The sequence below is a fragment of the Ylistrum balloti genome, unplaced genomic scaffold, assembly GCF_031769215.1.
Source record: "Ylistrum balloti isolate Yb309-2 unplaced genomic scaffold, AGI_CSIRO_Ybal_v1 Utg369788, whole genome shotgun sequence".
Lineage (NCBI taxonomy): Eukaryota > Metazoa > Mollusca > Bivalvia > Pectinida > Pectinidae > Ylistrum > Ylistrum balloti.
The window spans coordinates 526,966-545,846 of NW_026781973.1; the positions used below are offsets into that span (position 1 = coordinate 526,966).

The 18,881-nt window shown below is 37.3% G+C and overlaps 2 protein-coding genes across 2 annotated transcripts in view; both read right to left on the reverse strand.

The window, feature by feature from the left end:
• LOC132544260 (uncharacterized) overlaps window positions 1-3,248 on the reverse strand; it is a 30,125-nt gene extending 26,877 nt beyond the window's left edge. The window contains exon 1 of the mRNA XM_060207832.1: window positions 3,152-3,248. Coding sequence (XP_060063815.1) covers window positions 3,152-3,248 — 97 coding nt within the window. The remainder of the gene's footprint in view (window positions 1-3,151) is intronic.
• Window positions 3,249-5,621: 2,373 nt separating this feature from the next.
• On the reverse strand, window positions 5,622-15,218 carry LOC132544261 (plexin-A4-like; the record flags this gene model as incomplete). The annotated part of the gene is made up of 7 exons (XM_060207833.1): window positions 5,622-11,072; window positions 11,632-11,706; window positions 12,243-12,531; window positions 12,912-13,081; window positions 13,306-13,490; window positions 13,704-13,806; window positions 15,094-15,218. Coding segments are annotated over 7 exons (1,049 nt in total), but the record flags the coding sequence as incomplete, so codon positions are not given.
• Window positions 15,219-18,881: the final 3,663 nt, after the last annotated feature.

Genomic DNA, 18,881 nt, shown 5'->3' on the forward strand with positions numbered 1-18,881 from the left:
ACAGAACCGGCTGGAATCATAGTGATTTCTGAAAGGTAGTTTCTGAAAGGTAGTGCCCTAACAGAACCGGCTGGAATCATAGTGATTTCTGAAAGGTAGTTTCTGAAAGGTAGTGCGATAACAGGACCGGCTGGAATCATAGTAATTTTGAAAGGTTGTGCCCTGACAGAAGAATCATAGTGATTTCTGAAAGGTAGTGCCCTGACAGAATAGTCATTTCTAGTCATTTCTGAAAGGTAGTGCCATAACATGAGCAGCTGGAATCATAATGATTTCTGAAAGGTAGAGCCCTGACAGAACCAGCTGGAATCATAGTCATTTCAAAAATGTAGTGCCCTGACAGAACCGGCTGGAATCATAGTCATTTCTGAAAGGAAGTGCCATAACAGGACCGGCTGGAATCATAGTCATTTCTGAAAGGTAGTGCCCTTACAGAACCGGCTGGAATCATAGTCATTTCTGAAAGGTAGTGCCATAACAGGACCGGCTGGAATCATAGTCATTTCTGAAAGGTAGTGCCCTGAGAGAACCGGCTGGAATCACAGTGATTTGGAAAGGTAGTGCCCCGTTAGAACCGTCTGGAATAATAGTCATTTCTGAAAGGTTGTGCCCTGACAGAACCGGCTGGAATCATAGTCATTTCAAAAAGGTAGTTTCTGAAAGGTAGTGCCATAACAGGACCGGCTGGAATCATAGTGATTTCTGAAAGGTAGTGCCATAACAGGACCGGCTGGAATCAGTCATTTCTGAAAGGTAGTGCCCTAACAGAACCGGCTGGAATCATAGTAATTTCTGAAAGGTAGTGCCCTGACAGAACTGGCTGGAATCATAGTTATTTCTGAAAGGTTGTGCCTTGACAGAACCGGCTGGAATCATAGTCATTTCAAAAATGTAGTGCCCTGACAGAACCGGCTGGAATCATAGTCATTTCTGAAAGGTAGAGCCCTGACAGAACCAGCTGGAATCATAGTGATTTCAAAAAGGTAGTTTCTGAAAGGTAGAGCCCTGACAGAACCGGCTGGAATGATAGTGATTTCTGAAAGGTAGAGCCCTGACAGAACCGGCTGGAATCATAGTGATTTCTGAAAGGTAGTGCCCTGACAGAACCAGCTGGAATCATAGTCATTTCAAAAAGGTAGTTTCTGAAAGGTAGTGCGATAACAGGACCGGCTGGAATCATAGTGATTTCTGAAAGGTAGTGCCCTGACAGAACCGGCTGGAATCATAGTGATTTCTGAAAGGTAGTGCCCTAACAGGACCGGCTGGAATCATAGTGATTTCTGAAAGGTAGTTTCTGAAAGGTAGTGCCCTAACAGAACCGGCTGGAATCATAGTGATTTCTGAAAGGTAGTTTCTGAAAGGTAGTGCCCTAACAGAACCGGCTGGAATCATAGTGATTTCTGAAAGGTAGTTTCTGAAAGGTAGTGCCCTGACAGAACCTGCTGGAATCATAGTGATTTCAAAAAGGTAGTTTCTGAAAGGTAGAGCCCTGACAGAACCGGCTGGAATGATAGTGATTTCTGAAAGGTTGTGCCCTGACAGAACCAGCTGGAATCATAGTGATTTCAAAAAGGTAGTTTCTGAAAGGTAGAGCCCTGACAGAACCGGCTGGAATCATAGTGATTTCTGAAAGGTAGTGCCCTGACAGAACCAGCTGGAATCATAGTCATTTCAAAAAGGTAGTTTCTGAAAGGTAGTGCGATAACAGGACCGGCTGGAATCATAGTGATTTCTGAAAGGTTGTGCCCTGACAGAACCAGCTGGAATCATAGTCATTTCAAAAAGGTAGTTTCTGAAAGGTAGTGCGATAACAGGACCGGCTGGAATCATAGTGATTTCTGAAAGGTAGTGCCCTGACAAAACCGGCTGGAATCATAGTGATTTCTGAAAGGTAGTGCCCTAACAGGACCGGCTGGAATCATAGTGATTTCTGAAAGGTAGTTTCTGAAAGGTAGTGCCCTAACAGAACCGGCTGGAATCATAGTGATTTCTGAAAGGTAGTTTCTGAAAGGTAGTGCCCTGACAGAACCTGCTGGAATCATAGTAATTTTGAAAGGTAGTGCCCCGTAAGAACCGTCTGGAATAATAGTCATTTCTGAAAGGTAGTGCCATAACATGAGCAGCTGGAATCATAGTGATTTCTGAAAGGTAGAGCCCTGACAGAACCGGCTGGAATCATAGTGATATCTGAAAGGTAGTGCCCTGACAGAACCGGCTGGAATAATAGTCATTTCTGAAAGGTAGTGCCATAACAGGACCGGCTGGAATCATAGTCATTTCTGAAAGGTAGTGCCCTTACAGAACCGGCTGGAATCATAGTCATTTCTGAAAGGTAGTGCCATAACAGGACCGGCTGGAATCATAGTCATTTCTGAAAGGTAGTGCCCTGAGAGAACCGGCTGGAATCACAGTGATTTGGAAAGGTAGTGCCCCGTTAGAACCGTCTGGAATAATAGTCATTTCTGAAAGGTAGTGCCATAACAGGACCGGCTGGAATCATAGTGATTTCTGAAAGGTAGTGCCATAACAGGACCGGCTGGAATCAGTCATTTCTGAAAGGTAGTGCCCTGACAGAACCGGCTGGAATAATAGTGATTTCTGAAAGGTAGTGCCCTAACAGAACTGGCTGGAATGATAGTGATATCTGAAAGGTAGTGCCATGGCAGAACCGGCTGGAATCAGAGTGATTTCTGAAAGGTAGTGCCCTAACAGAACCGGCTGGAATCATAGTAATTTCTGAAAGGTAGTGCCCTGACAGAACCGGCTGGATCATAGTGATTTCTGAAAGGTTGTGCCCTGACAGAACCGGCAGGAATCATAGTCATTTCTGAAAGATAGTTTCTTAAAGGTAGTGCCCTGACAGAACCGGCTGGAATCATAGTCATTTCTGTAAGGTAGTGCCATAACAGGAGCGGCTGGAATCATAGTGATTTCTGAAAGATAGTGCCATAACAGAACTGGCTGGAATCATAGTCATTTCTGTAAGGTAGTGCCATAACAGGAGCGGCTGGAATCATAGTCATTTCTGAAAGATAGTTTCTGAAAGGTAGTGCCCTGACAGAACCGGCTGGAATCATAGTCATTTCTGTAAGGTAGTGCCATAACAGGAGCGGCTGGAATCATAGTAATTTCTGAAAGGTAGTGCCCTGACAGAATCGGCAGGAATCATAGCCATTTCTGTAAGGTAGTGCCCTAACGGAACCGGCTGGAATCATAGTCATTTCCTCTTCAATCCTCTTGTCTGCCATTTTCTTTTTTTGATCAGTCATGAAATCAACCAGGCACAGCTATGTACCAAGGGGAACCTAAACATGAAATTTAAGAGAGATCCGTTACGTCCTTCCTAAGAAGGAATAACAAAAATTGTTTACGGGTGGAATAACGGACAGAGGACAGAAGGGTATTTTTATAGCTGGAGGCACCATCCTGAGGGTTACATCTATAGCAGAGGACACCATCCTGAGGGGTACATCTATATCTGGAGACACCATCCTGAGGGGTATTATTATAGCTGGAGGCACCATCCTGAGGGGTACACCTATATCTGGAGACACCATCCTGAGGGGTATTATTATAGCTGGAGGCACCATCCTGAGGGGTACACCTATATCTGGAGACACCATCCTGAGGGGTACATCTATATCTGGAGGCACTATCCTGAGGGGTACACCTATATCTGGAGACACCATCCTGAGGGGTACATCTATATCTGGAGGCACTATCCTGAGGGGTACACCTATATCTGGAGACACCATCCTGAGGGGTACATCTATAGCAGAGGACACCATCCTGAGGGGTACATCTATAGCAGAGGACACCATTCTGAGGGGTATTTTTATAGCTGGAGACACCATCCTGAGGGATATTTTTGTAGCAGAGGACACCATTCTGAGGGGTACATCTATAGCAGAGGACACAATCCTGAGGGGTACATCTATAGCAGAGGACACCATCCTAAGGGATATTTTTATAGCAGAGGACACCATTCTGAGGGGTACCGGTACACCAACAGCAGAAACATATGCAAAACAATGAAGGAAAATGAAGAACAAGAGGCCCAAGGGGCCTTAATGGCCACCTGAGGAATATATGTCAATAATCTGGGGATTTTAAAATGTTGCAAAAATGTAACATGATTCACCCAGTGGTTCTTGAGAGGAAGTCCAAAATGTCTTAGCCAAACAGAGGCCAGGGTTGCACATTTATATAAAGCAAATCATGTTTTCATTTAAAAGTTGAAATATAGCTTAGTAGATACATGTATAGCTAAAATATACAAAAAACCAGATCAATTTCAAGTCTATCCACAATCTTTTCCTTGCCTAATACAATAAGGCATCCAACTAAAAAAACTCACATAAAACAATGTAAAAAAATCTTGTGGTACTTCAGAGACAGGAATATATATGTATCAAGGCTGAGAAATGTAGTGTTACCACAGGTATTGAACCATATTATACATGTAGCTCAGAACATAGAAGGTTCAGCGAGTAATAAAATCTGGGTTTGATGAAAGATCTGGCTACACATTTTTTCTCGCCTATATGGTTGTCATAAACACACATGTCTTTATTAAAGATTAATATGTAACAAATATCAGAAGGGCTAATTTTGGACCAGTTATTTTTATTCTCACAAACTTTGCAGTCCTTTCCCTAAAGATCATCTATATGAAGTTACACTTTTGGTTCAGGACAACAAGATTTGTTAAGATTTAACAAATTCTATCTTTTTCTGCCCCTTAAATATGCCCCCATTGAGGCCACACCTTTTTCTATTGTAAACTTAAAGAAGCTTACTTTACCTAATTTTACTCCTTTTTTACCCCCACCTGGGGTCCTTGTAGCAGCCATTACTTTTTTTCCCCCAAACTAAATGTGTCTTATTACACAGATGCTTTGTGTTTAGTGCGGTTGTAACCCAAAAACATGGTCAAAGCCATTAGAACCCATTTTCAAAAAAAAAAAAAAATATAATCCACCCCTTTTTGCCCCCCATGAGGACCAAGAACCCCTCAGACACTTTTTTCAACTCAAAGTCACATGTTCTTCACTAGGGGACCCTATATACTAAATTTGGTTGAAATCCGTCAACTTTGAATTTTGACCCCTTTTTCGTGCCCCCTGGAGGGCCTGTTTATGACCCACTTTTTTTCTAATTCACAAACTTTGTAAACCTTGCTCTAAGAATCATGAATTTTGAATTCTAGGAAATTCTGATACTTGGTTCATAAGAAGAAGATTTTTAAAGATTTACCTAATTTTTGCCCCCTCCTGTAGCCCCTATTGGAGCCACACCCTTTTTTTCGCAAACTTGATGCATCTTACTATAGGGATACTTTGTGCCAAGCTTGGTTGAAATCCATCCAGTGGTTCTTGAGAAAAGTTGAAAATGTGAAAAGTTAACAACACATGACGGGCGACGACAGACAAATCATGATGGCAATAGGTCACCATGAGCCTTTGGCTCAGGTGACCTAAAAATGGAGATAATGAAATGCAACCCTTCCTGCCAGACTCATCAGCCATAGACTTGTTGAATTCAGAGAATGACAAAATCATAATACTGATCACAGTTGACAAAGCTCATCATTTAAACAAAAAACAAACAATAAAGACTGATTTCACTTGCAGTAATGTTTTATTCTATTTTTTTTAAATATTTTTTCTTAGCTTTAAGAAGATGCACATCTAAATCACTGTATCAAAAATTGTATAAAATCTCATGCATACATAACCATTACATTCTATATCTCTTACTCTCTCAGTTCATTGTGTGCCACACTAGAAGATTTATCTCCCCTTACACTTATACTAAACATGGCGTGTGATACCACAGTGGTCGTTCTCTCACACTATTCTCTCAGTGGTCCAGGTTAGGACTGAACTTCCACATATATATATATAGATATATGTATATATAAATACATTTATACAAATGAAAAATTTGTATTTAAATATCAATGGCATGTAAATGAAATAGTTGCATAGCCAACATAGATGATTTAATCTTGAGAGTTACCTCTATCAGGACAGAAAAAAAAACAAAACCAACCAAACGCCACATCATTTTCAGAAAGGACTTCAGAAATCTGTTGAACCCAACATATCTAGCATACCATTAATTACAAGCTCTCTGAAATCTAAAGCAGCTTATATGTTCTAAAATCTAGGCAAAACCAGTCTGGACAGAGTCAATCCTGTACTATCTAATCAAATCAAACTAGAACAAAAATAAAAAACAAAACAAAAGAAAAGCACCATGATGGAGAATATGGCTGGGTACATAAATCTAAAATCAAGGTACAGTTAATGTCTATTATTAAGTGTTATCAGTTTTAGCTTCACAGTGAAAGGAAATTGATTGTAACCAAAGTATGATAACTTTCACACCACTATATGTTATACACATGTACATCAGCTAAACAGTAACAACAATCTCTATCTCATACATTCGTCTTTGGTTTTGTTTTACAATTCAATGATAGGTTTTTACACTAATATTTACACAATTTACATTGGCTATAGGGTACTATAAATTTCATGTGTTTATAAACTGTAAGAATTTCTGCAGACTACACTGATGTAAAACACCTGGGGACTAGTAGACAATCCTGCATAGCTAATGTCACACAGAGAAACTCAAAAATAAAACACAAATATATTTACATTGTTATCACAAAAATTTCATCAATGGATTTTGTTCAGTTTTTTTTAATGATAAACAATGTACATAATTTCAAAATAAACAAATAAGACAACAAATTATAATGGGATTAATCTGTTAATTTTCACGATTTTTATCTGTGTCTAATACCCAGGACACGAAAAAAAATTAAACCAGGAAATAGTAAAATGACAATCAATACAATATAAAAACAGGAACTTTTTGAAACATGTAACTTACTCGGTCAATACAAAAACAACACTCGGTAAGCAAAATGATCAGGGCAATTCTATACATTGTTTTCCAGTCCAATACTTTTAGATCAAATTACATTTATAGTAAATTCAATTTACAGAAATTGAGTTTTGTATCCATCACTTAAATGAAAGCTTCAGAGTAAATTTCTATTGAGGAGGTTCATTCTGTCTGACCCAGGACAATGAAAGATGAGTGCCACTAACACTAAGGTTCTACTATAACAATATTGACAGCTACATTGATTACATCTCCTCATATGTATACATCTGAACCCAGTGACAACAAAAATAATCTTAATCATTTCAATGTTTGCTGATCATATTAACATTAACAGGTATAGATAGAAAACTAATTTAATTTTTAAGATAGTTTATAAGTACAATAACCAATGGCAACACAAATTCCTATTCATTCCAATTACATCATCATGAATATTTCAAAGTTAAAATGTTTGGCAAAAATTTGTTTCCATCCCGAACAGATCTAAATTATCCACTTAAGCAACTGCATGCCATAGTGTGTTCCTTAAAACTGTCATATAGGAACATTCTGGAAGGTAACTATGACATAGCAACCACAAGGGAGGTAAATGTGACATAGCAACCACAAGGGAGGTAACTGTGACAAAATAACCACAAGGGAGGTAACTGTGACATAGCAACCACAAGGGAGGTAACTGTGACACAGCATTAGTAACAGAGATAACATGGAAGCTCTCACCCTATCATGGAAGTTTATCTGAAGAATTTAAAATCGCATATAAAACTTAAAATGTTTCTAATTTTACACCAGTGATTACACCTAACAAATGACCATTAAGTAAAACCTTGTAACTCATAATATGATTTATTTTTAAAGAGATATTGACAACTGCTAATTGATGATTTGTAAACAGAAAATCTTCAGACTTACAAGGTTCCACTGTGACATATATAAAAGTGGGCTAGGAAACATCACAAATTACAAGATATGATACAACTACATAAAATAGGAGAAACTTGACTAGCACAACCTTGCACATTGTTACATTTAAAATCTTAAAGGTAAATATATGAGCGTAATTATATTTGTTGTAAAAACAAAACCATATATATTATATGTATATGTTAGTTGGATTTTTGTAATGATTAATACCACAAATAACATTTCATTTCAAGTCAGAATCACATACTTTAAGTTAAATTAACTCTCAAAGAAATATAAAACAAGTGGTGACTATCTCTAAGATGTGGTGGGTAATCAAGGGCCTTTAATTACTGGAGTCAACACTTTTGAAACCTGATGGGTTTTCTAAGTAACATTTCAAAGTCTGTTGGGTCATCTAGGACAGAGCTACAGGGCATTTGCAACAATGAAATCTGGTGGGTTTTCTAGAGTATCGGTTGTCTAAGGTGGTATCATTGTTGTAGCGTGATGGGTTATCTAGGGTGGTATCACTGTTGTAGTGTGATGGGTTATCTAGGGTGGTATCACTGTTGTAGTGTGATGGGTTATCTAGGGTGGTATCATTGTTGCAGTGTGATAGGTTATCTAGGATGGTATCACTGTTGCAGTGTGATGGGTTATCTAGGGTGGTATCACTGTTGTATTGTGATGGGTTTTCTAGGGTGGTATCACTGTTGTAGTGTGATGGGTTATCTAGGGTGGTATCACTGTTGTAGTGTGATGGGTTATCTAGGGTGGTATCACTAGTGTAGTGTGATGGGTTATCTAGGGTGGTATCACTGTTGTAATGTGATGGGTTATCTAGGGTGGTATCACTGTTGTAGTGTAATGGGTTATCTAGGGTGGTATCACTAGTGTAGTGTGATGGGTTATCTAGGGTGGTATCACTGTTGTAATGTGATGGGTTATCTAGGGTGGTATCACTGTTGTAGTGTGATGGGTTATCTAGGGCGGTATCACTGTTGCAGTGTGATGGGTTATCTAGGGTGGTATCAGTGTTGTAGTGTGATGGGTTATCTAGGATGGTATCACTGTTGTAGTGTGATGGGTTATCTAGGGTGGTATCACTGTTGTAGTGTGATGGGTTATCTAGGATGCAATAGCTGGGTTTTGGTCAATCTTTTTTCTGTCTGGTGGGTTCTTTAGGGTTCAATAACTATGAACAATGTATATATCAACCTTTATATGTCTGGTGGGGTATCAAGGGTTCAATAACTGGGCATTTATCAACCTTTTTATGTCAAGGGGGTATCAAGGTTTTGTAACTGGGTATTTATCAATTTTATTTATGTCTCTTGAGGTATCTAGGGAGCAGTGAGTATGTATTTGTCAGTAATTCTCTATCTGCTGTGTGGTATCCAGGGTAACTGGAGCTGTAGTGTGTTGGTAAACAATATTTATAGGAGCTGTAGTGTGTTGCTAAACAATATTTATAGGAGCTGTAGTGTGTTGGTAAACAATATTTATAGGAGCTGTAGTATGTTGGTAAACAATATTTATAGGAGCTGTAGTGTGTTGGTAAACAATATTTATAGGAGCTGTAGTGTGTTGGTAAACAATATTTATGGGAGGTAATGTATGGGGTTCATCAGTTTGACTGCCACATGATAACATGGCTACATGAATCTTGTAATTGAAAATCTAGGCCAGACTGAGCTATCTAAGACCACCAATAGACAACATGAACGCTGATTGATACATCTGCATAGAAAATTAATCTATGGCAAGTACAGATTACTTTTGTATGTGAATGGTATTGACTGTCGGTTGAATGAATAATGATTCTTTTGGCACAAAGAAAACTATATCTATTGAATTAGCTTATAGACCTAATAATATATGCAATATTGTTATGTACATGAGCATGTGTACTATTTATTGATACAAAAGATGAAGGCAAAAATATGCTAAATGGTTTCTATTTTCTAAAATAAATGTTGATCATTCTTCTTCACCTTTCATAAAAAAATCTATAACGGTCTTCACCCTTTCAGAAAATTATCAAATCATTTGTCCAAAATCCAAGTAAATTACTGTGTGTATTACCAATTTTGGATTTTTTTTTCATTTTCGAAAATAGTTGGAAAAAAAAAAAAAAATGTGCAATGTGGAGTATCAAATTCTGTTCATGAATGAAGGATGACCTAAAATCCAAATCTACAGCGGAGTGCGATATGAAAATATGAAATCAGCTGAATCATGTCATTACAAGTAAATAGTTTCATACTTAAAAATAGCTTGTACATTTAACACATAAAAAATTACATACAAAGACAGTTCTGGTCAGTTGCACCAGAGCTATAGGTATGTTAATGAACACATGGATGTGCTGTTGGGTTGAGTCTTTGACCTGGAGTCACTCTTCTGCAAACTAGTCTCACCATTAGTTGAACAAGATGTGCTGATCTATGAAATAGTCTTGCTGTTCAATCAACTGGACTCACTTTTCAGGAGTCTCACAGTAAGGTGAACAAGATACACTGATCTATGAACTTGTCCGTTCTATAAATGTTATGTGAACCAGTCGAACACGAACCAGTCTCTGTTGTTTGATGGAAAGTCTCATTTTTTCAGCATATAAACACTTATGAACTGCTTATCCTTCTGCATGCAAGTCCTATCTACAGGATGTAGTTATATTACAACAGCATCACTTTATTGGCTAATCTACAGTGGATTGGAAATCAGCTGGCCAGACACCTGAGGCCTACATATGGACAGTGCACAGAGATTCGTCGAGTACAGGTGGAAGACGATGGTGAATTGAGAACTTTATTGTGTGTGCGTGATCCTCACTCTTTCCTAGGCAGATGACACTGACTTTTACATTTGGAACAGGCCTTCTGGTTACATGGCACTCACTTTTACTCAAGTAATGATGAGGAGTACAAAACATATACTATGTCACAGCACTTACCGTGCAATGACAGAAGAAATTGAAAAATTGACCTGACGAGGTATATACCATCAGCAGTAGAAGCACTTCAAAACAAACGAAACACAAGAGTCAGATCTCCATCCAACCAATGTTTGCATTAAAGCCAAGTATGCATAGTAACAAATGATGAAATTAAAGCTCCTTTGTGAGTGTGATATGTGTATCAGCAGTAAACTTCTGCCTCCATTGTCATTCGAACCTGCTCAAGTTTGTAAGTCAGGCGGTTCTTTTTGGCAAATTCATCTTCTTCAAGAGCCTGCCACAACTGTAAACAGAATCACATGTATACAGTTGACAGGATGGCATCACATACAACATATTCTATACATATATTAATTAATCAAATTAAATAATGTGTTGGTCCTGTAACACATCATGCAACAGCAAATATACTTATCAGTTAGTCAGCAACACTTGTGTTTGTTACAGTTCCACATTTTATTTTTAATTTTTTAAATTGATGATTTGAAACACACTTCAGATTTCATTATCAATTTTTTAATTTACAGGAATGAAATGGAAGATTTGAAACACATGACAGATTTTTTGCACATTTTGTTATTTTAAGGTATTCATATTAAAAAACATTTAAAGTATACTGAATTTTCATCAAAATATTGATTTTTCAATTACTTCTCTTTTCAAACTAAAACTTGAGAAAAGCTAAATCAGTGATCAATGATGTCACCAAAAAGAAAAGAAAAAAAAACCCACATAAACATGTGACAAAATGCTGAATTAAGTCTCAAAACACATATGTAATTCCTATTCATCGCAATGGAATGATGCAGAGTTTTGTGAAATACTGTTGGCGTCAACCTTACCTCTTCATTGTATTTCTGTACATATTTATATAGTTCCAGAAGGGCTGCGCTGGTATTAAACTCATCCTGATGACACTAGAATTAAAAGTATTAAATACGAATAAATACATGCTAAGACGAAATCTATTTCAGGTCTGAAGAAGTCTGAGAAGCCAAGAGAGGCATTCTTGATAGTCTTGCATTTTTGTTATTTTATCATATTTATTTCTTCACGAGGAATTAATTTTCATTTTATTTACTCACTATATATATTTTCACAGATATTTACATTTCCTTTCCCATTTTAAACATTGATGCAGCAAATTACATTATCATACTCTTATATCCAAATGACCTTCGTACAAATATGTTTATGACCTGTACACCTCAAGGCAGGACCAAAATAACATGATCCATGCTTCAATAATGACTGAGGTGTATTAAATTTCTATTGATAAAACTATAACAGGATTTGTATGATGTCTCCACCAATCCTAATCCAACTGTTTATATCACCGTCATGGTCCTGGACCTGGCTGTGACATGGTTCTTATGTTCATTACTTATTTTACAGTCTTCTCTTGTGAATGACCTTAACATGACCTTGACTAGATATATACACAGACACTAACCCTGGATTCATCGGTCATCATGGCGGTCATATCCTGGTCACTGATGGCGGGCATCATCTTGATGTCCTGGTAGTATCGTTCTACCCACTTCTTATACTTTGGGATGTCCTTGGCATAGAGGAGCTTGCTGGACGGGGAGTCCTTACCCAGACGGTGCTCTGACATGGAGCAGCTATCCATAAATGTCTGGGCCACCACAGACAGACACGAATCCACAATGGGTGACTTGTAGATGTCAAACACAAAGTTGGGGTTCTTTATCACATTAACCCAGAACCTTAGTGGAAGACTGAAATGGAAAAACATACAAATCTTCAGCTCCTTCAAAGGCTTTATAGAAGTCAATATCAACCAAAACATGTCATATGAGTCAATTTTAACAAAGTGGTGTAACACGAGTCACTCTCCATCAAGTGGTGTAACACAAGTCAATTTTCACCAATTGGTGCAACACGAGTCAATTTCCACCCATTGGTGTAACATGAGTCAATTTCCATCAACTGGTGTAACATGAGTTCATTTGAGCCAAATGCTACATGAAACTATCATCAGGTGTCATTCCAGTTACTATCATTTGTTATGATATATTCTATGGGCTATCAGACATATTACTTTAAACATCATGTCATGTTCACAGGTTTTCAATTATAAAATATGATCATCACTTACCTATTGGATTTCCATGTGTGTACAACCTCGATGTCCTGTATACCATGTTGTAGGGCTTGGTCGTCTAGGAAGTCAAACATGTACTTAATGGCAAGGGGAAGGGCTGTACACCTGTGGTTAGTGCTGAATATCCTCTCAAACAAGTCGTCAACAAACTGTTGAAGGGTACCCTGTAAATAGTCAACAAATTAATTATGAAAATTTGAACCAGATCTGTAAAGATATTCTGAAAGATAAAGAACAGGGGTAGTATTATGTTTCCTCCCCAAACCAATAAGATAAGTGGGGCATCAAAATCAGACAGCTATCAATGTAAAAAGAGTAACAAAAGAGCAACCAACTGACATCTGGACAGACAGTCACTTTAGCCATGGTCAAAATCTAAACAACTTACCTTGGTGGCAAGAAGTCTGGTGAGATAGATTTCAGACACCATCTTACTGCCGCGATCTCCCTCTTTTAGGGTCTCGGCATCGTGTTGTTTGACGAGGTGGTAATACTTGTATCCACTCCCGTCTGTGTCTGCGTGGAAACCTTGTGGAGTTCGGTTTAGGGATGGACTCCTGGAGTAAATGAAATCTGGCAAAACAGAAAAACTGATCAGAAATTGTTCAATCTCAGCAGTTACACAAATTCAAAAATCTTTTACGCCTCTGAGTGGGAAATCTACAACACTACATAAACTAATGCATAATATTTTGTTGCTAAAGATGGATTATGATATCCAGTGATGTTCTCACAGGAACTAGAAGTCTCAAGTTTGAATTGGTTTTGACTCCCAGAGATACTTACCACTGTACAGCTTGGACCCAGATTTATCGTTTGAGTTCATGGAGAGGTTATAGTAGGACTGAGGCTGTTTTGGCACCAATGTCATGAATGCACCATCAGGTACCTGTCAAAGGGAGACAACTCATTATTTGACACTTCAATGTTTAAACCATGCCAATCTTTATTGATATACATATAAAATACTCCACACACACTGCACAATGAAAATTAACATTTTGCATGAACAACATTCACATATTTGCATGATATTTACTGAAGGAACATACATGAAAATCCTGTTTTGAAAATGGAATGACATGGTTAAATCTTTATCCCAGACCACTTCTACTATGTTCTACTATGTTGCAAGGTCATTGAATATCATATAAAATACATTCAATGTTGCACACTTTATACTTCTAAATGTTCCATGACTGATACAATTAAATAGATGTTTTCATTTTTTTCAATTAAATGATGCTCTAGAAACTTTTAACTAATTGTCTCTACACCTTATGGTTCTCATAAGAAGTAGGTTGTTTTTTTTTTTAATTTTAAAGTATTTAATCTTAGTGACTTTGAACACGTACAATATAACATGTTGGGACAAATTGTCTTCAAAGCTAGACATACAGCAAACTATGTTTCATGATTCTGATCCTCATTAAATGCTTTACATGACCCTTTGGATCAAACCAAATCTATTCCCCCTGTATTTCAATATGGGTCAAGGTCAATAATAAGATCAAACCATAATTTGATAGACATTTCGATAAACCTTTTCAGTTCCAAAAATGATATTTCATGAAGACTCCTAAGTAATCTGAACAAATCTGGTATCTTTCACTATATATACTACTATATACAATTGTGTATCCTTAATTTAGATGTCATTGGAAGGTTTTTATCAAATTCTTTCTGCAAACATTTGGTGCTTTTCCCCTCCAATCTTCATTTTTATTAAAGATTTTTATTCCAGGCTTCAGTGCTTTGACCACTACAACTTCAAACATAAGGTAATTTTCTTTTCCATAATCATTTATCATAAGCCATATCAACAACAGTTATGACCTTGACCCTTGATCCTCAGGCCTGCTATTCTATTATAAGCACTTTAATTAAGAACGCGGGCTATCTGAAGTTGGAGGTTGAGAACTGGACTACTAAGCATCAGTAATCCTGCTCTTTGACCTTTGGGGCAAATAGTACTGCACTTCATCTTAGTTTGGGTTTTTCAAATGTCAATTAAAAATTCATCAATTTAAAAAGCAATAAAATGTCTAATGAATAAAGAGTGATCCTATATTCCCACAGTGGTACGTAATCTGACCTTGACCTGTCAATCACTCTCAAATGCTCCAAACATCTGAAATCAGGAAGAACAACGATTTCCTGACTGGTGAGTACATACCTTGTAATGACAACACGAATTGAGGCGTTTATATTCTCCTTCTATCTTCGTTGACACATCATCATCTTGTAAAATTAGACGCCCCTTAATCCCGCTGTTCCATTCTGGAGATTTATCAAATAACACTGTAACCGTGGAAACAATTGCAACTATTAACAACGACCACTCACAACCTCTGCAGTGCAGAATCCTTGGTTCGTGATGATGAAGATGATATGAAAGGCAATGAACCATGCCAAAGATGCTGATGTTTCTGTACAATGGTCACTTTTTTTATACAATAATTTCAAAATTTTACAGACATACAAAATCATGAGGATAAGTTTTAAAGTTTTCAAATGACTGGTTCAAAATTGATGTACAGAAACATCAGCTTCAGGGTTCAAATTTGACAGGAAGTGACCTCATGTCTAACAGGAAGTCTACATAAAGAAGGGTTTGGGAAAGAAGGCAAAGAAACGAAAATCTGTAAAATATTAGATATGAAAAGTATAAATCGAGTCCTCTCCCAGGGAAGGTTCAAACTAAGAACATGCACATAGTAGAAGCCAACACAGATGTCTAGGTGTTTTAAGTCATACCTCAGATCTACTCTAATAACTACTATTTATCACTTTGATATATTTATTGTAATCAGTCCTACCCTCCCTGACATTGTTATATATATTCTAGTTTGAATCCCTACTATCATGTGAAATTTTTTTTTTTTTGGAAAAAAAAAGGAATAAATAAGGAATTAGTAAGGATGGTTCCTATCTCTAGTGCAGTCTAGTAATTCTTAGATATGGTGGTCCTTAACTTGGTTCCTATCTCTAGTGCAGTCTAGTAATTCTTAGATATGGTGGTCCTTAAATTGGTTCCTATCTCTAGTGCAGTCAAATAATTCTGGAATATGGTGGTCCTTAAATTGGTTTCTAACACTAGTGCTTCCAGTAATTCTTAGATATGGTGGTCCTTAACTTGGTTCCTATCTCTAGTGCAGTCAAATAATTCTGGAATATGGTGGTCCTTAAATTGGTTTCTAACACTAGTGCTTCCAGTAATTCTTAGATATGGTGGTCCTTAACTTGGTTCCTATCTCTAGTGCAGTCCAGTAATTCTTAGATATGGTGGTCCTTAACTTGGTTCCTATCTCTAGTGCAGTCCAGTAATTTTTAGATATGGTGGTCCTTAACATGGTTCCTATCTCTAGTGCAGTCCAGTAATTCTTAGATATGGTGGTCCTTAACTTGGCTATTCCTATTGTTGTTAGTATTAACCTTGGTCATTTCTATAAATAATGGTTCTTAACTTTATCAATATTGTAAAAATAATATTTCTTGACTTGATAATTCCTTTCTTTCAGTAATTGTTCTTAACCTTGGTAATTAACTATAAGAGATGGTTCTTAACCTTGGTAATTAACTATAAGAGATGGTTCTTAACCTTGGTAATTAACTATAAGAGATGGTTCTTAACCTTGGTAATTAACTATAAGAGATGGTTCTTAACCTTGGTAATTAACTATAAGAGATGGTTCTTAACCTTGGTAATTAACTATAAGAGATGGTTCTTAACCTTGGTAATTAACTATAAGAGATGGTTCTTAACCTATGTACTTCCTTGTAAGTTAAATGTTAAATGAAAACAAAAACTCAAAGCAGAAAGGATAGGAAATATGACATGTAATGCGATGATATCAATGAAATGTACGGTCAAAAAAATTAAATTAAATAAAACATAGGCTATTATATGGTATAAAACCACTTTAAAATCATTTGCAATATGAAAAACAACAAAATAACTTTGAATAATATTCAAATTTTAAAAATAAAAAAATGTGTATATATGTAAATAAATATTTGTAAACAGATACAAATGTAATCTAATATTAAGCAATAATACAACATATTGATTATAAATAAAGATGTTGCTACTAATCAGGTGGCTTTCACCTATAACTTTAGCATTATGTATTGGTATAAGAAAAAGTAAAGCATCTGACATTTACACAACAGTAAATGCAATGATAGAGTTATGATCAGTTGTTAGTTACAGAGCAGCATGTTAAAGCTATGTCACCATACTAAAAACAAAAGGTTTCAGGACTTACAACACAGAGCAAGCTCAACCCTGCATTGGAACTATCTAAAAAGTGAAATGCCACTGTCTATTACAACAGAGATAAGGTATGCCACTGTCTATTACAACAGAGACAAGGCATTCCACTCTCTATTACAATGGAGATGGAGTATGCTACTGTTTACTACAACAGAGAAACAAGATATGTCACTGTCTATTACAACAGGCAAGGTTGCCACTATCTACTACAACAGGCAAGGTTGCCACTATCTATTACAATAGACAAGGTATGCCACTGTCTATCACAACAGAGACAAGATATGCCACTGTCTATTACAACAGAGACAAGATATGCCACTGTTTATTACAATTTAGAGGAGGTATAGCAATGTCTACAACAGAAGAGTAGAAATAATGCCACGGTCTACTGAAAAAGAGACAAGGCATGCCACTGTCTACTACACCAGGGAGATGAGGCATGCCACTGTCTAAAACAACAGAGATAAGGCATGCCACTGTCTAAAACAACAGAGATAAGGCATGCCACTTTTTCATTGCAACAGAGAGATGATAAATGCACCAGTCTAATGCAACAAATGTGGCATGGCACCATCTACTACCACAGAAACACAAGTATGCCACTGTATAATCCAACAGGAAGGGGAGATATGATAAGAATTGAAACATGCCACTGTCTATTACAACAATGAGATGAGATAAGCCACATTTACTACAGCAGAAATGTGGCATGACACAGTGTGCACATCAGAAACATGGCATGCCACCATCTACTACTGTAGAAACTTAACGTGCCACTGTCTACTACAACAGAGAAATGAGACATGCTACCATCTACTACAGCAGAAATGTGGCATTCCACTGTCTATTACAACAGTGAAAGGAGACATGCCACCATCTACTACAGCTGAAAGTGGCATTCCACCATCTACTACAGCAGTGAAATGAGACATGCCACTATCTTCTACAGCAGAAACATGGTATGCCACTGTCTACTACAGCAGAAACCTGGTATGCCACTGTCTACTACAGCAGAAATGTGGTATGCCACTGTCTACAACAGCAGAAACGTGGTATGCCACTGTCTACTACAGCAGAAACATGGTATGCCACTGTCTACAACAGCAGAAACGTGGTATGCCACTGTCTACTACAGCAGAAACGTGGTATGCCACTGTCTACTACAACAGAAACGTGGTATGCCACCATTTACTACAGCAGAAACGTGTTATGCCACTGTCTACTACAGCAGAAACGTGGTATGCCACTGTTTACTACAGCAGAAAAGTGGCATGCTGACTCCCACTATAACAAGAGATGAGACATCTACTACTATGATATATGAGAAATGACAGGAGTAGACATGAACCAGTCCAGGACTGGGCGTCCTCTACCACATATACTACAGCTTCACAACATGCAACGACATACAACACAGTAAACAAGCATTCTAGGCTTCTTTCTTCATAATTTATGTTGTAGCATCACAATATAAGCAAACAAAAGAGGTCATTCCATGCCTTAAACTATATCCACATATAATCTCCTTCATGCTAATGGAAACCAAGTGAATTGTCAGGACACAGGTTAGTCTTCATAACAAATCATAGTCATCAGGTACTCCAGACCTCATCACATTTATAGCCAAAAGATGGCTTCAATTCCAAACAATTATTTCATATTTTGTCTTGTTCTTATAAATAAAATTC